Raw genomic sequence first — 27,445 nt, 5'->3', positions numbered from 1 at the left:
ATGTGTACATATCTATTTCCAATTTTAATAATTAAAAATGCATATATATTTATGTGTTTTATAAATATCTGGTGGGATCTGCACACAGTGGCTGTTCTGCCTTCTACATGATGATTTACAGTCAGCAGCTGGCCTTCCCGTCTCACTGCCTGTTGTGTCCTGCAGACCAGTTAGCTGTGGAGGTTCCAAAGTAAATCCACTGAACTCACCTTTGTTTAAAACACATTAAAGCTGCAATTTTGGAATCACCTTTGGGAGATTTATTCATTCCTTTGTTGTGTCACAATGGAATGGCCATAACGTGGGACTCGGGTTCCTGCCTGTCCACCTTCTGGGTGCTTCCACTTCCTAGTCCCCATGTAATGGTGAGAGATAAAAGGGGAAGCGAGTAAACAGGATAAAATAACCCATAAGATTGCTCCATCATGAGGCAGAGATAAAGCGGTATCCACACACAGCTGCAGTTAATGTAGAAAACAACTGAGATAATTTATACAATGGGCCGCCTGGTCGGCAACCTTGGTCTAAATTTAGAAAAGTAACTAAAAATAAGAACCATTCTGAGTGGCAGGTTTGAGATTTGATGCAGGGACCATCCTCAGGTGGTCATAAGTGAGTGTTTGGCAACCTTGACAGTGAGTCAAGGTGAGCGTATTGGGGACCCTCAGGTCCAGGGAGCTGCGGCCAGAGAGGGTCTGCTGGAAGCTGCTCCTGCCGAGCTCTTGCCGTCTCATAAGCCCAAGTACATAGACTTGGCCAGATCCTCCCCTGAGAATCCTGATGGAACTATGTGGTTCCTTTTCAAGGTTGGGTTATTTCTGGACCTCTTTCTCACATAGAAGCTTCTATATGGAAGCATGACAGCCTGGTGGCTAAAAGTGGGCTCAGGATCCAGATTTCTGGGGACTGCGTTCATTTCCATGTTCCCGTCATGCCCTTAAACAGTCCTATTTAATCCTTCTGTGCCCTCACTTACACAATAGAGATGATGACATTAGCCATCTCACTAGGTTGATGTGAAGACTAAGTGAGTTTACTCAGATGTTTAAAATAATACCTGTAAGAACTAATAAATGCTTGTATTCAGCCAGTCTCTGGGGAGCATGAGCATGGGCTGGCCTGTAAACAAAGATGGATAATTCTTGATGTCCTTACTACCTACCTTCTCCTTCATTTCCATCTTCAACAGCTGATTTTTTTTTCTGATAAAAATTAAGTTCATGAATTACAGCTTGCTTATTCTTTCCCATGTGGAAAGAAAGGGATTCTGTCGTCTTGCAGGCTGAGATCCCAGGGCCCCTTTTCAGAGCTCAGGAATCACTTTGCCTGGGAAGGCCTTCTTTGTGGTTGTTTCAAATTCCCCAGGGGATTCTAAGGTGCTCTAGCCCTGGGGTCTTCTGGTTAGGGACCCTTCCTCTTTTCCTGTCCTGGTGGGGTGCTAAGACAGTGGTAATGTCAAGGTGACTTTGCAAAGCTCCTGTAGCTTCTTGGTAATATGGGGATCTGCTTTCACTGAGATTTTTGTAGGGAAAATCTGTTAGGGGGCCATGGAGCAGTGCTTTCTCCTTCTCTTCATCCACATAGGATGGAAGCGTGGTCCATGGGTTGCCATGTTGGCATAGAAAGCCAGGGACTGGATAGGGACAGTCTACCCTACGTGTTCTCTGAGAGTTGGTTTCCTGTCCTTGGCCTCTTGCCGTCCAGTTACTTCTGGTTGAAGTCTCACTAGGACTGCTTTCGTCTCTCTCTTTCTCTCTTTTTTTTTTTAAAAGCACTTGTTTATGTACATATTGGTAGGATGTCCAGGACAAAAAGACAGTTCCTTCAGTGGCTGTTATTCAAGAAAAGCCCTTGTAGTGAAGGGGAAGCCGGAGTAGGAAGTTGCGAGCTGATGTTTGTGTGAGGTTTCCAAAAGCCCCTCTCATGTTCTCCTGTGATTTATTTTGATCTCATCTAGCACTATTAACATTTTGAGCCAGATTTTTGCTTGTTATTGTTGTTCTGTGATGAAAGTAGTCTCAGCAAGACTTCAGTGGTGTATGGCAAAGTCTCCGCTAGCTGAGAACCACTGGCCCGGTTTATTGGACAGGATACCTGTATCACCCAGTGGGGGAAATACGTCGGTGAACATCAAATTAGGGAAGCAAGTATAGATCTAAAGTAATTGTTTAAAAAGTTTTATAAAGCATTTATTGAGAGAATTGAAACATAAGTGTCCTTTTCTGGCACCCTCTCCCCACCCCTTTTTCTAACTAGGGGAGAAGAAAAAGTAAATGCTTATTCTGAATGCCTACTTTTTTTCCCCAATTGTGAGAACTGTGGTGGCATAAGCTGTAGATCATAAAATTCACCATTTAAACAAAGATATTTGCATCAGTAATTATGCAAATACTCATCTTTTATGAAAATTATATGAATCATAGATCAGGTGGCATCCCAAGGTGGTGTCTTCCCAAGGTTTCAAGCATCTGCTTGTCAGTCTCATTTTGGGTTCTGCCCTCAGGGCTGACATTTCATTTTTGTAGTGAATGTTGCTGTGATGTACTTGCCCTAGAATTCCACCTGACCATTTGTGACAGGCAGGTGCCTTGGTTTATCTCAGTGACTAGCTCCCAGTATTACAATAAAAGCACCAGGGCTCTGTGGATTGAAGTTGCTTCTTATTTTAAAGATGGTTATTGCTGCATTTGAGCTGGAGAAAGCAGAGTGTCTGAGGCTAACAGCAGGCCCACAGTACTTAGAGACAATTAGGGCCAGCCTTGGACTTGAGAGTCGGAACCTTTGATGAGCACATCTGTCTGATGCTGGGTGGAAGCTGGTGGTGTGCAGGAGTACAGATGTCCTTCCTGCAGGGAGCAGATTAAGCAGCGTTTGTTTAACAGGAAAGGCTTCTGTGATTGCCATGAAAGTCCAAGGCACCTTGAGTCGCAGTGAGCAATTGTTAGCGCCAGGCGTGGTCAGCACTAGATGAGCCTGGGCAGTGCACGCTTCTGTTCCGTACCTGTGAAACACAAGGTTCTATTTTAGTCTGATGTTCCATGGAGACTGTCGGACTCGATTCCAAAAAACTGAAGACAATCAGGCAGCAGGGAGGGTCTGCAAGGAAAGAGGAACTAAGCAGATTTATCTTTCTGCAAACAAATATGGTCTAGCGTTTGGATTCTCTGAAGCCTCACAGATACCAGGCAGCACATGGCCCCCTGTTTGTTTGTCGATAAAATTCAAAGCCATGTGTGTCTTGTAAATTGTTTGTGTGCCCTGCTTTTTGTCACTTAGCACATGGCCTTCTTCTGTGGGCCCTGCTGGGATGAGAGGAATCCAAATGCCTAATTTTGATTTCCAGTGAGCTTTGATTGATGGCGCCCATCAAATCCTGTGTGTGGAAAAAAGTGTTGTTTCAGAGAGTTTCCCTCTTATCTTTTTAAAGATTGTGACTGTCCCTTACAAATGACATTCACAACAAGCTGACAGGGAGGCCTAAATCTACAGTTCTTATACATTTTAAAATTTCTCTCTGTAGGAAACAAAGACACTGAAATTTTGTGAAGTTTGTGATTAAGTTGTCTACCCAGTTTATGTTGTGATATCACCCCTCCTTTTTTTTCCCCCATGGAGTGTATTTAACTTTATTTAATTTATATAATAGTTTTGCTTGGTAACAATTTTGTTTTTTAGCTTTGTTAAGATGGGTGACTGTTGATGCTGAGGTTATGAATGATGACTGCTTGTGTATAATTCTTACTGTTTCATTATCATTTAACCACCTGGAAAGCAAAATGAAAGCAGAGCCTAACAGTTGATCCCAGGGTTTCCTACTGAAATTGAAACTCAGATATTAGGCCAGTGCCATGGCGCATGCCTGTAATCCCATTGGCTGAGGCGGGAGGATTCTGAGTTCAAAGCCAGCCTCAGCAAAAGCGAGGTGCTAAGCAACTCAGTGAGACCCTGTCTCAAAACAAAATACAAACTAGGGCTGGGGATGTGGCTCATTGGTTGAGTGCCCCTGAATTCAATCCTTGTCACTCAAAGGGGGAAAAAAATCTCAGATATTAATAAGGTCTTTCAAAAATTGATTCCTCTCTGGAGGTATTGGAATCAGGGAATCTGCTTAATGCACATTGCTCATATCAGGTGAAGAATTTTTTCTTTTCTCCTTTAAATTTAAGTACTGCATGACCTTAAATGAAGCTGTGTCAATGTGTCTAATCCAAATCAGTGAAAGGTAAATCTCAGTGTAAATTTACATGGATGCATTTGTACCGCCCCGAATCTCAGCATTGTCTATCCTGCAAATGGTGTGTGGGGTGTGCCAGTTGCAAAGGCTTTTCAACCACAGAAACATAATGTGGAAGTTGTTTAAAAAGCAAAGAAATTATCTTCTCCGTTCCAACAATAATTTTTTTTAATAGCAGTTTTTGAGATGGCCAGTAAGTCCTGTCCTGCAGCCCTGCTCTGGGCCTGTGCATTCTCTTAGGCTGCTGGCCTCCTGATCATCCTTACCTCCATGGATCTTGCCCTGTCCTGTCCCCTCTCCTATGGGCACCCGTGTGCCTGGCCAGGAGCTCAGTGTTGCCGTAGAGACAGGCAGGTCCCCTGCTCTGGCCGCTTCATCGACCCCCTTTGAGCCCTGCTTCCAGCTCACTCCTCTCTGACTGTTAGCAGAGCTGTGCAGTGTGGGGTGTCCTGGTGAGTGTGGGCAGGAGTGTCCAGGAGAAACGTCATCCCTTCAGTGCCGGTTGTCTGAGGCAGTCTCTGGGAGCCAAGGGGAAGCGGGAGTGGAAAGTTGCAGAACTGCTTGTGTGAAGTTTCCAGAAACACTCAACAGTGTGTCTGTAGAAGCCTCGTAAGCTGGGGGTGTCCGAGAAGGCCCCGATGTGTGGGAGGGAGATCATGCCCTCTCCCGCTTGAATTCTCCATTCCATTCTTGCTGGTGTCCTCCTCAGCTTTCTTTAGTGGTAATCCACTGCTGTGAGACAAACATGCCCAATGTTTGTGTTGCCCTGTGTCTGGCTCAGCAGCGTGGGCCAGGCTCTGCAGCTCGGTTGTTCTCCTGACCTCACCTGGAGCCACTAACGCGGCTCTGTCACCTGGTGGTTTGCCTGGGGAGGGGAGACTCAAGTTCACCTTGCTCATATGTTGGGAGATGGTCAGCTGGTCCTCTTCTCCTAGAGGTCTCTCATCTTCAGGGGGAAGCTTGTCTGGTGGGCAACATGAGGATCTGCAAAGCCCAGTGGAAGTCCTAGCTAGATATTTACACATCATTACATCATTATAGTCTGAGGGTCAGAGTGAGTCCCAAGTCATGACAAATTCATGGGGTAGGGAAATAGACAGGAGAGTCTAGCTGAAAGGTGTGAGAGCTATCAATCCTGTCATCTTCCCAAACTATCTGCCATGAACTCCTCCGCCCTATCTCTTTCTTTCCCATTTATCTTTAATCAAGTCTAAAAAGCATGCCATGATAGGTAAAATACAGAATATGTTCTTTAGAATCAGATACACCTAGTTATTGATTTATTGATTATACTTTAGATGTTAATATTTTGCTATGAATCAAAAATAAACTTCTTGTGCATTGGAAGTCCCTTTTGACAAACAAAAGTTTTCAACTGTGGCCACATATGATGTTTGATCTTGCATGATTTGTATTTTTTATACCTTGTTGAGGTAATCCCCTTTTTTGAGGTAACGAGCATCATCTTCTATATTTTCCTTTTTATTTTAATTGACACATTAATCTTTATAGGGTACATTTTTATGGGGTGCAGTATGATTTTTTAAAATTTATTCTTTTTAGTTATAAATGACAGTAGAATGCATTCTGGCATGTCACACATGTGGAGTATAATTGGTTGTATGTGATATGGAGTCAGTATGATGTTCTGATATGTGTTTTCCTTGTATAATACTCAAATCAGGGTAAGTAACAAATCTAATGCCTCAAACATTCATCATTTTCTCTCTTCTAGCTATTTTGAAATGTATAATACATTGTTGTTAACTATATTTGCCCCATGTATTTTCACATCCAAGATTAGCAGCTTACACTACTCACCTTCTGGTTTACACCTACTTTTTTTTTTTTTGGTTCACACCTACTTGACCCTGATTTCCGTGCATTGTGTGAGTTTGGATCGTGCAGGTAATCTTCTGTGCTAGCAACCTTTATCAAATGTTCCACTCCTTTCCCAGGGATCTGCAGCGGTGTGCCTGCTCTCTGTCACACTTTCACATGTGGGTGGGGCTGTTTCTGTGCTCTCTGTTCTGTCAGGCTGCTCTCCCCTGCGCCATGTCACGTTACTGTGACTGTGTGCTGATGTCTGGTAGGAAAAGTACCCAATCTTGCTTTTCTTCTCTAAAACTGTCTTTGGTGTTTTTGGTCTTTTGTTCTTTTGTAAAAAGTTTAACTTTAGGAAAAATGCCCCTGGGCTGGTCTACATGAAGACAGACGCCTTGGTATTGGTTAAGACTTGATTTTGTGCCATCCTAGATGAACTGTTTATATTAAAGTTGTACATCCTTGGAAAAATGTGTATTCATCATCTTTGGGAATAGGGCTTGAACCACATTCATGGGTCAAGCATAAAATTTTCTATGTTTACATCCTCTTTAGTGTCACTCAATCTTGGATCTGGCATGTACATAACTTTCTTTACATTTGCCTAATACATTTTTCCATCCTTTTAATCTTCTCTTTATGTTCAATTCCACTTCTTCCATGTAACGTGAAGCTGGAGCAAAGCTTCACGTTACATGCAAGAAGTGGAACTGAACATAAAGAGCTTTGTTTTTTGGTTGTTGTGCATGTCAATGAAGCTGAAGGATTAGGTTTAGTGTGTTTTACAATTATTTAAAAGATCTGTGCGTTTGGACTTGTATCTATGATCCTTTTTTATTCTATTTGCCCTGCTTATGTTTCCTTCCATTTCTTGACCTCTTCCCAGTTGCATTTTTAAATTTCACTTTTCAATTTATATGATCTGCTTCTACTCTTTTATGGTTGCTCTTAGCATTTGTGCATGGTTATTAATCTAGCAGAAACCAAAGATAGCCTTTCTATTTCCCTCCTGAAGCATAAAATTACCATGAAGTGCTTTAAATATAACCACTCCTGACCATCATCCTGGTTGCATCTTTTTATTTATTTTTTTCTCACCCCCAAAAGCCTTTTTGAGAGGCCAGAGTCTTATTGTATTCTAGGATTCACTCCTGTCTTTATCCTCTTTTTACCTTTTCAGCTTGTTTACTATTTTTTTCTAGGATTATATAATTTTTTTAATTTTAGTTTTCCTAAAACACATCTTTTAGAGAATTGGTTTTAGTGAGGTTCTGTCTGTTGTATTCTCTCTCACTCTTTGTTTCTCCAAAGTCCTTATTATAGTTCTTTCTTGAATAGTGTCTGGTTATTTGTTTTGGGAGTGTGTGGGCTGGGGACTGGGCCCGTGGCCTTGCCCATAGGAGCCAGCACTCTGCTGCTGAGCTACCCCGCAGCCCCTGTGAATAGCATTTTAGCTGGAATTGCAGTCCTACAAGGAGAGCTGTGACAGTCCCTGCAGTAAGGAAATGCCTTCAGAGATCTCCCAGTCTTCTGTCTTTTCTTCAACTTATATTCTTATCCACTGATTCCAGTAGCAACAGCTCCTGTTTCTAGAAATGCTTAATTTACCTTTTCCTCCTTTGAAAGCACCTCTTGTTGCTTTTTAATGATTTCGGCCTACTTATTTGACATCCTTCATCTGATACCCGTGGTGTCATCCTTGGCATCTTGCTTCCGGTGTTCTTTGTGTCTGCGCCTCCCTCTGGCTCACAGGGACTGTTCCTCCTGTGTTTTGTCACACTGGGTTAAGGCTTCTGTTTGATCAGCCTTTCTCTATGATGACATCATGGAGAGAGGAGCCTTCCAGAGTTGACTGGTCTTTGCTTCTGCCACTTGCCCTTGGAATGCAAACCCAGAAGGACTTTAAGGAGGTTTTTCATCTTGGGGTTCCAAGATGCTGCACATCATGTAAATTTGAGCCCTAAATACTCCTGAGGCCAGGCCTGTGTTTATATCTTAGGGAAGAAACCTGCCCCCCTCCCCCATCTCTTACCCAGAGTATAAGCAGAGTTGGAGAAGCTTCTTTGTCTTTTCCTTCTGTCTGTCCTACTTTCATTTGACATCTTTTCAGAGTGAGGGCATAACGCCTTAGCTTTCCATCACTATGATTCATACATGACACAACCAACTCATGAAGAAAGACTTATTTTGACTCACAGTTTTAAGGTATCTATCCATGATCGATTGGCCCCGTGCCTTTAGGGCCCGTGATGGAGCAGAACCACCCACCTCTTGGCCAGGAAGTAAAGGAGAAGAAGAAGGAGGGACTAGGACTCTACAGTCCCCTTCCAGGGCACACAGCCAGTGACCTGAAGATCTCTCACTGGAGCGCGCCTCTCAAAGATGGAGTTTTATCATCTCCCAGTAGTACCTGCAATATATGGGCCTTTGGGGTAGGGTTCAAGATCCAAATTATAGCACCCTTCAAGGGTACCCTGTGGATGTGGAAGATTAAGTTCTGACTCCACAGGTAGCATTGACCTGAGACCTGTTTTCTGTCTCATGCTTAAAGTTAAAATCCAAGGCTCCAGGGTTTTAGGGCTTTAGCCAAGGAATGCTTCTGTTGCAAAGTACACAGGTACATGTGTCACTGAACTCTGATTGGGGATCCTAATGGTGTCTGGTGACCAGAAGCCAGGGATCCTAGTGCCAGGTGCACCTGCCAAGTACACAGTTTATCCTAAAAGAAGTTTCACTGATGACACCAACAGGTTCCCACCCCCTCTGGAAAACATTGCTCTAGCGCTTGGGCTTGGTGAATCAATCAGAACTTCTGAGATGTAAAAGCGTATTTGTTATCTTTCATTTGACATTTCCAAATACTTTGCAGAAGTAGGTTTTATTTGCTTTTCAGGATGCCTGGCCCATAATATTACTAAAATAAAAACCTTTTTTCTCACAAATTGATGAGCATTCGCTGCACCGCTGGCACAGTGTTAAGCAACAGGGGTCTGTAGAGTCACAGCAGTTAGCTGCACAGTCTAGCAACTCTTCTGCAGACTACAGTGAGATGAAGGGGCCCATCCCCTGAGCAGCCTGGCATGCTCCTGCCATTAGAGAGCTGAGCTCTGTTAACACTGTCCCTAAATGAGCTTGTCAGCTCTTCCACGTTGAGGAACAACCTGCCCATCTTCTTTCTGGTCCCAGCATGCAGGTCATTGCTCCTATATAAAGTATTCTATCACTTTTGTTTCTGATGGAGGGGATGGCATAACATGGGTGATGTCTGCCACATTAGCTGATCCTGATCCTGTTTCTTAGCCACTACCTCCTTGTTGTAGATTGAGTGTAGTACAAAGACACGCCAGAAAACCCAAGCACAGAGCAACAAGCAGGGAAATAGAAACCTCCTTAACCACAGAAGGTGCATGCTGTAACTGGTGCTTCATTTCAGGGAAGGGGAAGGTGCCCACAAGAGATAGATTTGGTGAAGGTTTGCTTGGAGGTCCACTACCTCCCTAACTTTTCTGGCCAGCTTGGAATCTTAGCAGAAATGATGCCACACAACTATGGCTCTAATGGTGTCATTGGAGTAAGGCAGCCACTTTGCATACCCTATGAGTCTGTTTTCTGTTACGATAACAAAATGCCTAAGGCTTTGTACTTAATAAAGAGGTTTATTTAGCTCACAGTTTTGGAGGCTAAAAGTTCAAGATCAGGCAGCCCCATCTCTTCAGCCTCTAATGAGGACTTCATGGCAGATGGCTTTGCAATGGCAGGAGCACGTGTAGAAAGAGATGATATAGTGAGACAGGAAGCCAGAGAGATCCAGGGACCAGCCTTGGTCTTCTTATAACAACTTGCTCGTACAAGAACTCACTCACTCATAAAGACCAACATTAATCCCTTCCTTGGGCAGTGCCCCCAATGACCTCATTACCTTGCAATGGGCCTTATGTCTTAAAGGTTCTGCTACATCATCTCTGCCCCTCTGGGGACCAGCTTCTAACACATGAGCATTTGCCAACCGGTGGGGGGATGGAGGGAGGATGGAGGGGATGGTCAGACCACAGCCATACCACAGCACAGAGGGAAGCTGTCATCCAGAGCATCAGAGGAGGCTCCTCCACTCCCACCTCCTCTAGTTCCTTCTCTCTTGCCTGGCTTTAGTGAGAGTGCTTTGGTCCCTGATCCAGTGCCTCTGATGTGCTAAGACAGTGATCCTCAGGTCAGTGGGTTTTCAGATTCCACTAGAGAAGGTGTTCGAATGTTCGTCCTTCTACTCCAGATGTGCCCGTGGACCTGTGGTCTTGATTAGTATCATCCAGAGCTTGGAAGAAATGCGAAATCTGAGGCCCCAACCCACAGGTTTTGAATAACCTGCATTTAACATGGTCACCGGGGAATCCAGAGGCTCTGTGAATTTGAGAAGCCCTTCAGAGGACAGTGACTTATATTCTCTTCCCAGCTCAGAGAAGCACAGTAGCAACACTACAGTAAAAACTCAATAAACAGGAAAGGAACAAAATCTCCTGCACTTTTACACAGAAGATGATGAGAGAGTGGGTGTCATAAGAAGTTTACAGTTCTCCACATTTGGCAGAAACAGGCAGTGTAGGGCCTTTCAGGTAATGGATGTAAGACAGTCGTTTTTGGTTATGCTGTCATTAGCAAATAATGAATCAATCTATCAATTAATTTGCTGATTCTAAATCAATTTAAGATAACATAAATACATAGTCTTATAAATTATGTTATTGTCTTAGCTCAGGCTGTCTATAACACCACAGACTGAGTGGCCAAACAAGTCATTCATTCCTCACAGTTTTATAGGCTGGGGAGTTCCTCGGTCTGGATCAGGCCCTGTCCATTTTCCTCTTCTGTAAGGACTAACCCTAACCCCATCATGGGGACTCCATCCCTCGTGATCTAATCTGAACTTCATTTCTTCCCCAAAGCCCCACTTCCAAGTACCATCACAGTGGCATTCAAGGTTGAGGCTTCAACATGAGATGGGAGAGGCACAAATAGTCACTTTGTAGCAACTATTCTGTATTATCAAACATACAGTATAAATTATACAGGTGTAATATGAAATAACAGTAGCAGTTACTGGTCTACCTACCACTTATTGAGCCAAGATCGTGGCTTGTACTTGGACATCTAACAGTGCCCCCTCGGGAGCTTGGCTCCCTTCGCCGGCTCACAGGAGTGGCTGTTAGCAGTAGCCATACATGTTGACCCATGTTTTCTTCTGATTTCCCCCGACAGGGCACAGCCTCTGCAGCGAGCAGGGCAGTAGTGCCGAGACCGCTCCGGAAGAGACTGAAGGGCCAGACCTGGAATCCTCTGATGAGACTGATCACAGCAGCAAGGTGAGAGGTTTTCATTTGCACGTCCGTGTTTCGAACCACCGGAGAGTCACAGCTGACACACCACCTCTGCCGCTGTGTGTGGTTCAGTGGCCTCTCCACGGGACAAAGTGTTTCTGCTTCTGAGAGGTTGCTAAATAGCAGGATGTGAAATCCAAATGACAGCCTTAGGGACGTAGGGCAGAAATCACTTGTATGAAATGAAGGCCTTTTTCTTTAATTTCTGCCACTGCCCGAGCTCTTGGGTAATGCTGCCACTTCATCCAGGTTCCTTCCTACAGCTTCATCTAGGAAGGATGCAACAGCATCTCCCGTGTGTGTGACTGAGCCAGTTCTGCTGTCCTGCTACTTGGGTTCCTGTGATGAGCTCCAGTTGAATGATCTGCATTTATCTCTTGTTAAAGCTACACATCTTTACATTAAAAAGAAAAAACTTTTTTTTTAACAAAATTACATAGATTATTTTTTGGTTGAGTTCTGTGAGAAAGAGCTTTTCTTCTGATACTTGCAAGAAGTAAAACCCATGTTACCTATGCCCAAAACACCACCGCCCCCCGCCCTGCCGCCATAAAGCAATGTATGTGGTTTTGTTTCCATAATTCTTCTTTTTACATAATGTTGTTGGTGTGTTTATGTTGATGACTCTACCAGTTTCTCATTCTTCGGCATGACAGTTATCAGCCACTTAACCTGAATAAATCACATCCATTTAAATTACACCTTTTTTTTCTCATCTGCCGAATCAGGGTGCTTCTTAAACCACAATTGGATTATTGAGTGGGTCAAATATTCTTGCTATGGGAAAGCACATCATTGATCATGGAAATATGCTATTCAAATATGAGCTATTTTTAAAACCTTCATTTCCTGTTTTTTCCTCCCTCTATATTTATATGACTTTTTTTTACTGTCTTCAATATCTCTTGTACCTATATTTATTTCCCTTTCACCATGGTACGATAGTCATTTCTGGATTTTTTTTTTTTTTAAGTTGGGCACAGTATAAAATTAAATATTTAAATGTAATGTTAATATTTATGGACTAAAAGTCATTATGTTGTTGGTTATAACTAAAAAGCAGATTAATAGAGAGACACATTTCATTTATAGCCAGAAAACAAAACTGCTAAAATAACTTTTTAATTTATGTGGCTCTTAATTTCAATTAATTTATTTAATTTTTAAATTTAATTAATTTTATCCACTTTGGGGGAGGTGGTATGGAGGGATCTAGTTGCCCTTAAGAGAGACAGATGTTTCTATACTGATATATTTTGAAGGGTATTACATTATTTTATTAGAGGAACTAAAATAAGTAAATAAACACACACACACACACACACATACACACACATTTTTGCCTTATGCTTACTAGACAAGCACTGTTTGACTGAGCTATATTCCCAGCCCTAAATATGCTATTTTCAATTTCTAATTGCACTTTGGAAAACACCTCTTTTTCCTAAACATTTATTTTTGAGTACTTTTTAACTTGGATCATTTTACCTCACTCTAATAGCTCAGTGTTCTCATTCCCCTGTGGATTTTGAGAAATTGTTTCCATTTTAAATATAGTGAGTCATGAAATCTCAAACAGAGTCTTCTGTAATAGAAGCTTCTAGCAGTGCAGAGGAAGGAAGAGGCTCCAGGCTTTGAAGCCTGGCCCCGTGTGTTTCTGACTGCATGGTCCCTCTGGGAGCAGGGGGTCCACAGCAGGGACAGGGATGTTCCCAGGTTTCTCTATCAAATCTCACAATGGGCTTTCTGAAAAAGAGAATTTCCTCAAAACTATTGGCAACAAGTTTTTTTTTTTTTGGGGGGGGGGGGGCTGGATGTTTTGAAACCATCTCTTCCCACTCCTCTCTGCTTTGTTAACTAAAACAGCCTTTTCAGTCTCATTTAGAATATTTGAAAGCAAAAAACTTTGTATTGTACCAGCAGATCTTGGTGCCCAGGTCCTACTGCATATTATTAATAATAAATAAGAAGTTATGCTAATTTAACATTTTGTATACATGAAACTCTATTCCATATTAACTCATCCTCTCAACATACCTAAGAGTCATACTCTATTTTTCCTGTTTTGCAGAGAATACTAGAGCAGAGAGGTTAAATGACTTGCTAAGAGTCACACAGCTTTGTGCTGGCAAAACAGGATACGACCCAGTTTGGCTCCAGGTCTTGTATTATTAATGGTCAAAACTCACTTCTGGCCTGATTGTTAAAGTCTGGTATTAAATACATGCTTCATTAAAGACAGGATTAATTAATTAGTGGTGCTTGAAGTCAGTTGGGTACATAGCCATGAACCACTTAATATTTCTGGATGTCTTTTTCATGCTTTAAAATTAGAGCAAGCAGAGGTCCTAAGTCTCTTGTTTAAGGTTAAATGTTTTTGTGGCATCTCCTATATAACATGGGATTTTTTTTTTTCTGAGAATAGACTGCAAAGTCATTTTTCAGCTGTATCTTGCATTTGTAGGGTGCAGAGATATAATTAAATAACTAGGAACGCGTAATCAGTTTTTATCCTGGCTGACTATATCAGGCTGTTACTTGGTGGTGGTTTAATATTTTTGCTTATCTTGTCAGTGGGCTGCTTTTCACAGCCTTGGGCAGGATAAAGAGAAAGCGTGTTGGAGTTCTTCGTAGTTCTCAAGTTTCTGGAGTAGCAGTTTTTGCTACACGTGACCTTTTGGAGTTGAGCAAGTAGATAATTGTGTGCTTGTTGTCCAGAGGTGGTGGCACTGGAATGTCACTGCCACAGGCTGAGGGTGGGGCTGTCACAAGGCAGGGCAGTCTGGTAGCCTTTCATCTGGTGACTGTGGGTGACAGCCTCCAACGCCTCTAGCCACTGGCTGCTCATTGTCCTGTCCCCCGTTTCTAATGGAAAACCCTTGTTTCTGGAGCTGAGTGCTCCTCAGCTCAGGTCCTGGGAATTCTGGGTCATGCATTCCAGGCCCCAGCAGCTGTGACCTTGCTCTCCAAGTAGGAAATGTATTGGAATTGTTTTCAGGACATTCCCATTCAGAACGACTTCTTCTTTCTTTTAAATTGCTCACATTGCTCTTATCTCTGAAATGTGGGCTCTCACAACCAGGCATTAGCACCAACTGTGAAGCCTGCACTGTTAAGGAAAGTCATTTCCAGTGTCCTGCCTGCTACTGACCACGTCTGAGCTGGGCAGGTTTAATATCTTCGTGCAGCGCAGGATGCTGGCCAATCAGCTCATCTCCGGCTGCAGGGTAGAGGCGCTCGCGTCCTGGGGAGGCTTCTGTGCTTTGTTCTCACGTCTGTTTTGGCTGTCCCTATCTGGACCTTTGTTGTCTCGCCAGTAGAAATCAAAGCATGACTTCTCCGGCACCAGTCAGCCTTTGACAGCCTCCCAGAAGGCAGGATGGGGAGCAGGTGCCGCGTGGGGGTTGCTGTCTCAGTCCCCATCCTCAGGTTTTCACGGCAGAACCAGTCTGGGATAGCCTCGTGAGAGGATGCTCTCCGTGGCGCTGTAATGCATTTGGTGCTTTCTGTGTATTTTAAGAAACTTCTGTTTCCCTGCTAAACACACGGGGTGGTCGAGTTAATTACCATGAGAATCTATCCCTGATGCTGTCTGCTCTGTGGAAAGTAAAGCGCAAGCCCAGGATCGAAGACAGTGACAAGTCTGGTGACTCTGTGTATCGGACACTTCGTCTGGTGAGCGCCTTTGCTGTTTCAATTCTTTCTAGCCTTGTTTAAGGTACGACTCTCCGGTGGATTTGTTTTCCAATCCGAATGTCTCATTTTCCTGTGTTTTATGCTTTGGCTCTAAGGCCCCTCCTGTTGACAGAGAAGATATATTATAGCAGTTTGAAGAGGGTGGGGGGTCAGCAGTTAGCATGCAGTTGAGTTTGCATTTATCTGTTCTTTCATAATTAAAGAGCAGAAAGGCTGTTTTTAAAATTGGTGTTATTTTACTAGTTGTCAATGGAAGTGTCCTGTTCTTTTGGTTGTTGAGACTTTAAGCGTATTTTGTGTTAGATGCACAAAGCCTCCCCTATCCTGACCTCAGGACCGGAAACTGGGAAGGCTGAGTGGTCAATCGGCAAGCAGCTTGGAAGGGTGTTCAACTTGCCTCCTTCTATAAAGCTTTCAGTGTTTTGGGCTTTACTTCTGCTGATTTGAGAAGGAGGTGGATAGAGAAAGATTGGCTCAAGGAATGTGTTAACAGTTGAACATTAACTGGCCTGTTTCAAGATCAGTTCCTAGAGTAAATTCTACATCAAAGAGAAAATGTAGTGGTTCATGGCAAGGGAGAATTTAACAAAACCCAATTAGACCTTTTAATAGCTTATTGTTAACATCGGTCTGTTGAGGCTGTGTCGCTTAATGAAGTTAACTTTGACAACGGGTATGTCTGACTTGCACAAATAAGTCTTCATCCTTGGTAGTTGTTTCTTCTTTGAAGTTTGTTCAAAAAGAGATGTAAAAAAAAAAAAGATGATAGAGAACTATAGGAACTACCACTGTATGTATCATGGGCTCCAAAATCATGGAATCAGCGCTCTGGTGTTTGTCCCCAAAAAACGCTTAAATAAAGGCTGTAAGATTTTAGGCCACTCTGGCCCCTTTTAAATCTGTGGGATGTGTTAAATCGGCCAGAGAACACTTTTAGAACTCAGCTCCTCTGGAAGCAGAAACTGCTTTGGTGGTTGCATAACGGAAAGCTTGAATGCTAGGTCGCTTGAGTTGACAGTGTCCTGAAGAGTCTGCCCCCCCCCCCCTCGTACTTTCTTTTCATCTTCCACAGGAGGAAAGAGATGTTATAAACACTGAGCTTTGCGCTGGCCTCAGTAAAGTGGCCCATTTCCTCCTGCCATTGTGCTGGCTCTCTGTGGGCTGGTCATCTTCGTCCTCATGATGGAGAGCTCGGCTACCCTCTCAAACGCCTGTAGTGCTCTTTGGTTTCCAGGGTGACTGATGACAGTCCTCCAGTGGAGAGCGGCCTGTGCTTTCCTACTGAGACACCCTCACCATCTTCCTCTTGCCAGAGGCCTCAGTTCTTGCCCCAGAGCCAGGAGGCCTGGCTTGCCGAGCGGTTCTGGGGCTCCCACTGAGACCGCCTTTCTGGGTGCTTGCAGGTCCTGTGCTTGTGTGTGAGTGAGGGGGTCTCCACCTAACCCCCAGTGGAGGAGCAGGGCTGAGCACTGCCTCAGCCCCCCCTCGTGCCGCATCCTGGCTGAGCTACGATGAGAAAGTCCTGATGGGTTTTGACCTAAATTAGAAGTTGGGCCGCAGCAATGGGGATGGACAGCAGATTTAAAAGTGAAGCCCTGCATTCCGTACTTCCTTCCAAGGATATTTTTGGGGTAGCATTTTAATAAAACACAGTTCTCAAACTTTATGACATCCTTTTAAATTAATTCTTTCCAAGCAGAAATTTAAGAATCTTGTAATTAAAACCCCTTAAGCCAGCTGCCATGGCACACGCCTGTAATCTCAGCAGCTCAGGTGGCTGAGGCAGGAGGATGACAATTTCAAAGACAGCCTGAGCCACTTAGGGAGGCCCTCAGCAACTTAGCAAGACCTTTTCCTAATCAATCAATCAATGGGCTGGGGATGTGGCTCAGTGGTTAAGCACACCATGTTTAATCCCTGGTACCAAAAATAAATAAATGATTTAAAAAAAAAAAACCCTTAATATTTATATGTATTATGAATTGTAATCCCATGGTACTTTTTGTTCTTTATTCAAACAACATGAAATTGACAGTAGACAGGTTACATTCATTTGGACTCAGTTCCTTGGGCTATACCTGAAAGTTTGTACCTTGAATCAGTGAGCAGAGTTTCCAGTGGGGAAATGGCTTTGTCCCTGTTCAACTTGAGACCACCCAGCTAACTCTCAGAGGGTTAGCCATGTGTCTAATGAGGAAGGGATACCTGAGACTCTGAACTGGGAAGAGAACCCTAGGGGGTTCTTAGATGTCCCCTGGATGCTAAAGGTGCGGCAGTCTCCCCTTATTTGTGGGAAACTCACTCCAAGATCCCCAGTGGACAGTACAAAACCCTCTATATGCTGTTTTTCCTACATATACATATCTGCGGTTAAGTTTAATTTGTAAACTAGGCACAATAAGAGATTAACAACAACAAATAATACATTAAAACAAATAACATATAAAGTGTAATTTACTATAATAAAAGTTACTTGAGTGCGGCTTCTCCCTCCTAAGAGAGTCGAGGCAGTTGTTAATGTTTTTAGAGTGTGGGTACCTGAAACCTCAGGAAGGGACACTGCAGATAAAGGAGGGATGCCATCTCTCCTAAGGTAATCTAGGACTTGGGAGGGTATGACAGGAGAAAGATGAGTAGCCAGGCTGTTTGGGGGTGCAATGAACCCTGGCCCACATGCCGCCAGCCTCAGCTCTGCTTAAACTAAGGACTCCCCAACCCTGAGGGGTGAAATTGGCCCAGGGGACAAGTCATCTGCCCTGCTCGTGTTCGTAAAAATGGAAATCTCAAAGTTTTTATGCTGTGACAAGAAACAAAAACCTAGAAACCCCCACCCATGCTTTCTGTCATTTTTCCAGGATATGCTCGAGAGTGGTAAGGAGTCACTGGGGTGGTGTTACCCAATACAGATTCTTGTTCCTACCTAGGACTGTTTATAAATAACTAGCTGGTTCTGAGAGCAGGCAGGAAATTTCACTCTGTGGCCAGTGGATGGAGCAGGGGCGCTCACTCTAAAGCACCTTCTCCCTGTGCAGCCCTGGGATCTGGGTTTTTTTCTGGAAGGGGAGTGAAGCCGGTGTGGTGCATGCTGTCATCAGAGTTTTTCATGAAAAGGGAGATTTTTAAGAATCAGGGTACCGCCTCCTCTTTTCTTCCCTAATCTGGGCGTGATGGGATCTGTCCTGGCTGGTGTATTCTTTATCATTATAATGAGATTATTGCAAGTTAAGGTCCTTTGGAGTGTCAACAAGGTGTCAAAGTTCCCCTCTGTGATAGCCCAGTGGTGATAGTTGGAAGAATGCAGTTATCCTCATCCGTCTTTAACTTTTGCAAGAGGACAACAGGCTATCAGGAATTTGGGGATTCAGGCTGGTGACTATGTGAATTGGAGGCACAGAGGGAAGAATCTTTTGGAATTTTCTGCCATGGCAGCGCCCTTGCTTTAACTTTTGCCTTTGGTGAAGGGAGATACTTCATATAAAATGCGGAAACACAGATCTCGTGGGGATGGTTTGTCTAAGTGATAGGATTGCTAATGGGACTACAGTGTTGCTGCATTTCTCATGGGGAGTAGGTTAGTGAATTATGTGGAGGACAGACAGCTGTAGAGGGACTATTTGGAAAAGCATTGTGGGAATAGGAGTGCCAGTTGTACATGGGTTGTATCTAGTTTCTTTGCTGGGTACCACATCAAAGCAGCAGAGGAGAGTTGGGTCAGATGGGGACAGGGCATCTGGTTGTTAGCTGTGATCCCGCTGTCATGGGATTTTTCATTTCTGTGGGCATATTTTCTCCCCTCATTATTATTTATGGTAGTGCTTATTATAGTCACCGTTGGATCATTGGAAAACACTTGAACCTTTTGTTAACATGGATATATATATATATATTTCTTCTTTTTTTAAGATAAAGTCCTATTTGACTACATATTAAATGACATTGAGTTAGTAAAATTTTATCATAACTAAATAAAACTGGGTGGTTTATTTCTACTGAAAAGCCTTGATTAAAAGCACATAGTCTTTTTGTTGTTGTTGTTTTTAAATAGGGTTATATCTTAAGATAGAGTTCACATACTGTAAATAGTGCAGCCCATTTTGGTGTATTTTTCCAGTCACCTGAGGGAAGATTCCCTGTGGGGATATTCACTGTCAAACACAATTCCATGGAGAACACCGAGTGGTGTGGTTGGCAGGTGACTTACACTTCTGGCTTGTGAGACCAGGGTTGGTGGGAGCAGCACATCAGCTGCAGCAGTTACTAGCAAATGAGAATAATGGTTATGTGGGTTTGGATCTGGTTCCACTCCTCTGTGGACACTGCTGCTAATGCATCCTTGTTAGTTTTCCCTGTTTTGTTCTGTCTGTATTCTGGTTTGCATATGCTAATGAGGGAATGGCCTCCTACTGTTACCTTCCTTCCTCTGTGTTTAAAAATTGCCCTTGGAATGCACGTGGATGCTCATCTCATGTTCTTCCTGGGTGATCGAGAAGGAATTCTTTACCTGCACCCTTCTTTGCAGGGAATGTGTGCTTTGTACCTAGGGTTGAATTGGCCAGTAGAAGCAGCATGGAGAAGTACAGAGGGCAGCTGCTGCCCTCAAGGAGGCATCCATCCAACATAGAATGGTGCATTTGGACAAATAGACTAGTTTTGTGCTTCAAAATAGCTTCTGGGGCAATAGCTGCGCACCCACTGCAGAGATTCTGATTAAAATGATTCTGAGGGTGCACCTGGCAGGGGGATGCCTGAGAGCTCCCCAGGTTACCCCAGTGTCCTCCAAAGGGGAGAATGGCTGCCCACACTGGTTTTGCAGCAGCCCAGTCTTAGAACTGTTTTGTATCACTAGACAGGTTGGAATTTCAGAATCCTAAACTTCAACTTGATAACAAAATCTTGCACAGACTTTACCTGAATCATTACCTTCTGCGGTTGGGGACTGGAGAACGGGATCTGCCACCGAGGTCTGTGTGGGGTGGTGGTACCTTTCTGCCTTTGGAGAATCTAGAGAGAGAGAGAGAGAAACATATTTTTCTTTTTTTAATGGATGGGTATCTGCCTTAATCTAGAGTCGCCTCAGAGCCAGTTTTTAATGGAGATGGGAAGAAATTGTTTTCCAACATTGTAAAGTAAGCAGATTGTGTAATGAAGTGAGTCTGGTAATTAATTGAATTGTATGTTGCGTGAGTTGTGGATAACTTCTATGTCTCCTGATTTATCAGCTTCTTATGGAATGGTTAAGATCTCAGGCTTTGGGGGCTGGAGTTGTAGCTCAGTGGTAGAACGCTTGCCTAGCGTGCATGAAGCACTGGGTTCCATCTTTGGCACCACTCTAAAAATAAATTAAATAAAGGTATTTTTAAAAAAAGAAAGAAAAAAAGATCGCAGGCTTTGGGTTGACGGTGTAGTTCAGTGATTGAGCACTTTACTAGCATGCCAGACCCAGGTCTCAGTTCATAGTCCCAGCACCCCTTCCCCATCACCCGCAAATCATACAGGTTTCTAAAACAGACACACTGGTTCAAATCCCAGCTTTTCCACTTACTAGCTGTGTCATCTCAGATGAGTTACTTAACCTCTCTGGGCCTTCTTTTTTCCAGCTGTTAAATTGGAATGAATGATAATAGCCCTTGCCCATCAGGTGGGAAGATTAAGTGCATCAGATCAGTGTGTGACCTGCTGTGACCACTCAATATATGTTAGCCCTTGTTGTTATGGTTCTTTTCAGCGATCCATGTGCTCTTGTATATGTGGAGCTATTTGGGAAATGAGATGTAATTCATATGTGACAGTTCCGTTAACCAGGAAGAAACATCTCCAGGAGGGACAGGTTCCAGGCGAGGCTCTCGAACGAAGGCTAACTGCATCTGCTTTGCTTTCTCCATTCTGCTCTGAAGAGCACAGAACAGGTGGCCGCGTTTTGCCGCAGTTTGCATGAGATGAACCCTTCAGACCCCAGCCCGTCTCCTCAGGACACCACGGGGCCTCAGCTGGCCACCATGAGGCAGCTGTCAGACGCGGATAAACTGCGCAAGGTGATCTGTGAGCTCTTGGAGACGGAGCGCACCTACGTGAAAGTATGTCCTGCCCTCCCTCCTCCTCTTCAGAGAATGGAATCGGGGTGTCTGGGGTGTCTGCGCCGCCCTGGAGGGATGAGGTGCAACTGGAGCATTGGGACCGTCCCTTGGAATTTGGCCTTTATTCTGAATGTTGAGATGCCCGTTGAGTTTTAAGGAAGTATATCAATTCTTACAGCAATTTACTTATATATATAGTTGATTACCCAAGAAAGGTTATGTTAGTGCATATGACCCTTCTGACCTTTCTAAACGTATTGCACAGCTAATACTACAACGGAATTTAGTCTTTCCAAAATTTGAGGGCATCATCTTCAGAGTCTATTTGAGTCCTGGTAGAAGGGTTCAGGTCTGTTTTCTTTGTATTCACACTTTCTGACGTTCCTTTGCATTCCCCATGCGAAAGCAGTGTGATCTGTTTTTAGTTATCTGCATTTTAATCTTTAATGAAATCAGGAATTAGCAAATTATGGCCCTTTGGCCAAATGCAGCCTGCTGCCTGTTTTTGCATATCAAGTTTTATTGGAGCCATGCTCGTGTCTTCACATGTCATTCATGCCTTCTCTCGGGGTACAATGTTAGTTACAGCAGAGATCATGGCTGACAGAAGAGCTTGGCTTATTCCTGAGTTCGTGGACCTTAATCACTATCATGTCAGCATTTGGAACATCATCTGTTTTTCTCCTCTATGTTCTTTACACTTTTAAATGTGCTAATTAGGTGTCCTTTCAACTTTTAGGACTTAAACTGTCTTATGGAAAGATACCTGAAACCTCTTCAAAAGGAGACTTTTCTCACCCAAGATGAGGTATGGTGAAAATCCTGTTAACTTGATGGAGCGTCTCACTGTAGATTGACTTGCCAGTAAAGAGGAAGGAACAGGGAACCCACACAGTACTCAAAGCATTTTGAATTCATTTAGCTGTAATAGCTGGATCAAATATTGCCTGTTAACGTTGGCTTGCACTTGGAGGGTAAGGAGCTGCCGTAGCCTCTGGTAGTAGTGAAAAATACCAATGGTCAGTCTTGTTCAAATGCAAGAACCACATCTGGAGACTAACCAGTGGAAATGTTAATGAACACTATCAAGGCCTATTTCCACTATAAAATGGCCTTGAGGCTCACCTGTGGGAGTGCCTCCAGCCAACACCAAGGTCCCACAGGTGGGAAAATAGGAAGTTGGGGTAAATCCAGATGGAAGTTGATAGAAAGAATTAAAGGCAAGTTAGCCTTGGTGCTGTTTTCAGTGCCTGTTTTACATAGACTTGGAGCAATGATTTGGGTGCTGTCTCCAATACCTGTTTAACATAGATTTGCTCCGTGCTGTACCCAGAACCATATATAAACTCCTAAGCTAGCACACCAAAATGGGTTTTTCTTCCATCAGGCCCCCTCCTGCATGATGGGAGTTTTCTCTTCTAGCTTAAATAAATCCTACTCCATTACTATTCCCTTCTGTGTTGTCTGTGGATTTTATTCTTCAAAATTTGCAAGAACCCAGAAGGAAATTGGCAAAGCAAGGAATCTAGTCTTATCTCAAAACTTCAATATCTGTGGGGTCGTTGTTCTAATTGCTAAGTGTCCATAGAAAAACTTTGTGATAGGATACAAAAGAAGTTTATGAACTTTTGCAGATCAAATTCTATATTTTTATTTTTAAAATTTTTCAGCTTGACGTGCTCTTTGGAAATTTAACCGAAATGGTAGAGTTTCAAGTAGAATTCCTTAAAACCCTAGAAGATGGAGTGAGACTGGTACCTGATTTGGAAAAGCTTGAGAAAGTCGACCAGTTTAAGGTCAGTCACAACCTTGAATAGTGCAAAGCTGCCTGTTCTTGCCTTGGGTGGGTTATCTTCCGGATCGGGTTGAGCCTTGGTTGCAGGGGCTTTATGGTCTCTTTGGTCAGCTCTGGTGCTCAGGGAGAACCGGGTTATCTTACAAGTCTGGCTGAGGGAGGACTGATACCATCTACTTGTGTTCATTGTTCAGCTGCTGCATTTACTTGGAAGATGTACCAACCTTAACCTTTTGTTTTGTTTATGAGGAAGTCTTTCAAACATTAGCTGTTAGCAAATTAAAATCACACCTCTGGTCTCCCGGTAAACAAATTAAATTATCCTGTTCTGGGAAGCTTTGCCGAATAGAGATGCGTATCATTATGCGGGAGGAAGTAGATCTTCAGCACACAGTGTCCTGGCAGCCTTAATGAGGATTGATGACTAGTGCCTTAGTAAGGATGCTCAGAGCTCATTTCCTCTTTCCTGGCTGGTCCTACTTTATTGCAGAGGTCTCCCTCTTATGCTAAGCCTCAGTTTACAAAATTCCACTGATGCATGTATTGGCTTCTGTGTTATCTTTATATACTTTTAAAGAACAGATTAATTGAGGCATAATGCACTGCATGTAATTAAAGCATACAGTTGATGACCCAGTTCACACACACACCTGTGACATCATCAACACAGTCAGGACCATGGACATAGTCAGGATCCCTCAAAGCCTCTTCCTGCCCTGTGGTTTCTCTCTCCTGCCTCTCACCTCCACCCACCCACAGCACCATGCTCTGCTTCCTGTTTCTAAGGTAGGTTCATATCAGTTTGATGAAGTTTCCACTTGGGAGCTTGCAGTGTACCTCGCCTATGAGAGGCCTCCTGAAGTGCCACAGAGGAGCACATGTAGTCTGGTGCGCAGATGTGGTCTGGTATATATATGCTCCCATCCGCGTACTCTGTGTCCCCTGAGATCAAAATTTTTTTTTAGTATTTGAAATTATTTTATCTAAATAGCTGCAGAATTCAAGCATTGCTAACTGTTTAGCTTTTTGTGTTTTTCTAAATTAGAACATTATTATACACAGTAGTTGGATTCATTTTGACAAAATCATGCATGAATAGAATTTGATTTCAATCCCTTTTCCCCCGTCTTTCCCACCCCTCCTCCCTCCCCCATTCTCTCTCCTCTACCGATTTTCCTTTTGCTTATTTGTTCATTTATTTTTGATTGGTACTCTCTACATGTATATAGAGGTGAAATTCTCCATGGTATATTTGTATGGGCTTATAATGTGATTTTGGTAAATTAATCCATATTTCTGCCCATTTTCTGTCCTCCCTCCTTCCTCACACTCAATCTCCTTCTTCTGCTCTACTGATCTGCCCTGCAGTTTTGTAATACTGAGTTTGATTTTTAAGACTAGAAGGATAAAGGAAAACCTTAACATTGTATCTGTGGTTACTGTGTAGTCAGCGCTTTGTAAATATTAAGTTAAACAAAGGGCTTTAGTGTGGCCGAGGGGAGGCATTACGGGAGAGTGTTTCTTCCATGGCTTGTCCTATTTAACTCTTGGGCCTGGCTGGGAGGATATCTTCAGAGCCAGGTGGCTCCTGCTGGCACTGTAAGCACGTGGGCTCCAAAAGTAAAGGAGGAAAAGTAGAACACATAGGAAAAGAACTTAGGCCTCTGATTACCAACTGTGCCCATCATGTGTGGTTTACAGTAAACTTTATTTTCTGTCCAGAGACTATCAAAACTCTCTCTGCATTGTGCATTAGATAAAGTGCACATCGGGAGCTCAGTTTATCACTCAGATTCAAAACCCTTATCCTTTGCTTGGAAACCAACTTTTAATTCTAATCCTAAAGGAACAAAGCCTCTTTCTGAGAAGATGAGATCAGTGTGAAACACGGAGGATATTTTTCTGTGACTCCTTTATTCATTTATTTATATGAAATGTGTATGATGAAAAGCATCCCACCCCAATTATATTCAAGTCCCCATAGGGAAGGCCACCATGGTCTCCATTCTGCAGGGATGCCTGAAGGCTGAGAGATGACACCTCATTTCAAAGTGGAGCTCTCTTCTTGCCCAGATTCCTTATGTTCTTGCCTGCTCCCTGCTGGTGGGGAGGGTGGTTTTGGAGAAGGGGTGGTGGTGATCAGGGAAATGTGTTTCCTGCTTTGGGAGGTGTGAGCCTTTCCTACCTTGGTTTAGTTTGTCATTTCTATTTATTTATTTGTTCTAATTATATATATATGACAGCAGAATACATTTTGATTCATTGTACACAATTGTAGCACAACTTTTCATTTATTTAGTTGTACACGATGTAGCGTTGCACCGTACGTGCAGTCATGCATGTACCTAGGGTAACATCCATCTCATTTCACCATCTTTCCTGCCCCCACCCCCCTTCCCTACCCCTCCCTCACCTTTGCCCAATCACAGTTACTCCATTTTCCCCATGTCCTTTCTCCATTATGGATCAGCATCCACTTATCAGAGAGAACATTCGGCCTTTGGTTTTGGGGATTGGCTTACTTTGCTTAGCATGATAGTTTCCAACTCCATTCATTTATCTGCAAATGCCATAATTTTTTTGGAGGGCATATAGATCGCTTCCATAGTTTAGCTACTGTGAATTGAGCTGCTATAAACATTGATGTGACTGTGTTACTATAGTATGCTGATTTTATATTATGTTGAGTATAGACAGAGAACTGGGATAGCTGGATCAAATGGTGGTTCCATTCCAAGTTTTCCAAGGAATCGCCATGCTGCTTTCCAGATTAGTTGCACCAATTTGCAGTCCCACCAGCAATGTATGAGTGTGCCTTTTCCCCCACATCCTTGCCAACACTTATTTGGTTTGTCATTTCTGTCTCCCAACAGGAGCTCTTAAGAGAATTCAGATTTCTGCCTTTTCAAAACATCATTCATATGTGTGTGTGTGTGTGTGTGTGTGTGTGTGTGTGTGTAATTTGGCATTAACATTGAAACATCCTAGATAGCCCATTAAAAGATACAGCCCTTGAAAACCAGGGACATCTCCACTGTAAAAATGGAGAAGACGGAATCCAACACCTCTCGCACACATTTGTGAGCCCACTCACTTTTCCTCACAGTCAATGGTAGGACAACCATGAGCAAAGAGAGCTGTGGTGGGTGGGTGTGGCGCTGATTTGGGGAGGGCTGGGCAGCTGTGAGCTCCTGCTGTATCCTGCCAATGTGTCCAAATGAAGAAGAAAATGAACCAGTTGCCCTTTTTCTCGTTAAATACAGAAAGTGCTGTTCTCTCTGGGGGGATCCTTTCTGTACTACGCAGACCGCTTCAAGCTCTACAGTGCCTTCTGTGCCAGCCACACAAAAGTCCCCAAGGTCCTGGTGAAAGGTAAGGCCTCTAAGTACCAGGCAGAAGGCAAGTGTGTCAGCTGCTAAGTTACATGTGTCTGTCTGACTTGCTTGGTGGCTTCTAGAAATCTAAGTCATTGATCTGCCAGGTAGACGTTCCAACAAGCCCCAGATACAGGTATTGAGAATTGAAATACATTCCTGAATTCACCATTTTATCCATTTTTTGATAATGAAAGTTTGACGTATCCATTTTGGGGCTGGAATAATGGGTCATCTTGCAGTTACATAAAAACACGGGGAGTTTAAAAACCCCTACTTTATTCCGATGTTTCATTAACTTCTGTTACAACCTACCACACTTTGTATGCCCTTTTGTGGAATTTCATCTTCCCTTCGCCTGCTTATGCCCCAGGGGTGTGGTAACAGCTACGGACACCACTGCCAAGGTTGTTTCATGAAAACTGCTAGTTGCAGTTACTTTTGCACAGAACAAAGCAGTCTTTATAGTGACAAGATATTTTTCCTTTCCTTCTTCCTTTGTTTTTATGGTGCTGTGGCAGGCAACCTATGCTGAGCTGTCACCCTTCCCCAGGAGTTTTTCTTGAAATTGTTTTGAGAAGATGAAACATCCTGCAGGTCTTAGGAAGTAGTTTTGCTTCTCTAGTCAGTGCTTGGAGGTTGGCAATTGGTAAAAAATTGATCTTGATAAAAAGACTAGATGTCCCTACCCTGGGAAGAACAGGAAGTTAGAGAAATAGAAGTTAGTTAACAGGTTAAAAAACACAGTTAGATAGGAGGAATAAGTTCTAGAATTCTCTAGCACAATAGGCTATATAGAGAATATAGTTAATAATATGTGCTTCAAAAGAACCAGAGGGGAGGGGCTGCGGTTGTGGCTCAGTGGTAGAGCCCTCACCTAGCACATGTGAGGCACTGGGTTCCATCCTCAGCGCCACATTAAAATAAATAAATGAAATGAAGGTATTGTGTTCATCTACAACTATATATATATACATATATATATACATATATATATTTAAAAAAGAAGAATCGGAGGGGATAATTTTGAAACAAATGATAAATATTTGAGGTGATGGATATACTAAGGACTCTGGATC

The 27,445-nt window shown here is 43.2% G+C and overlaps 1 protein-coding gene across 1 annotated transcript in view; it reads left to right on the top strand.

Moving 5' to 3' along the window:
* Tiam1 (TIAM Rac1 associated GEF 1) overlaps positions 1-27,445 on the top strand; it is a 182,295-nt gene that overhangs the window by 129,559 nt on the left and 25,291 nt on the right. Inside the window, exons 16-20 of the mRNA XM_048803941.1 lie at positions 11,309-11,412; positions 21,018-21,197; positions 21,937-22,005; positions 22,868-22,993; positions 26,256-26,364. Of these exons, the coding sequence (XP_048659898.1) occupies positions 11,309-11,412; positions 21,018-21,197; positions 21,937-22,005; positions 22,868-22,993; positions 26,256-26,364 (588 nt within the window). The remainder of the gene's footprint in view (positions 1-11,308; positions 11,413-21,017; positions 21,198-21,936; positions 22,006-22,867; positions 22,994-26,255; positions 26,365-27,445) is intronic.

Source organism: Marmota marmota, unplaced genomic scaffold (genome assembly GCF_001458135.2).
Source record: "Marmota marmota marmota unplaced genomic scaffold, marMar, whole genome shotgun sequence".
NCBI classification, from domain to species: Eukaryota; Metazoa; Chordata; class Mammalia; order Rodentia; family Sciuridae; genus Marmota; species Marmota marmota.
Note: the sequence above shows the minus strand (reverse complement) of the source record. Positions and strands in the feature narration are given on the sequence as shown.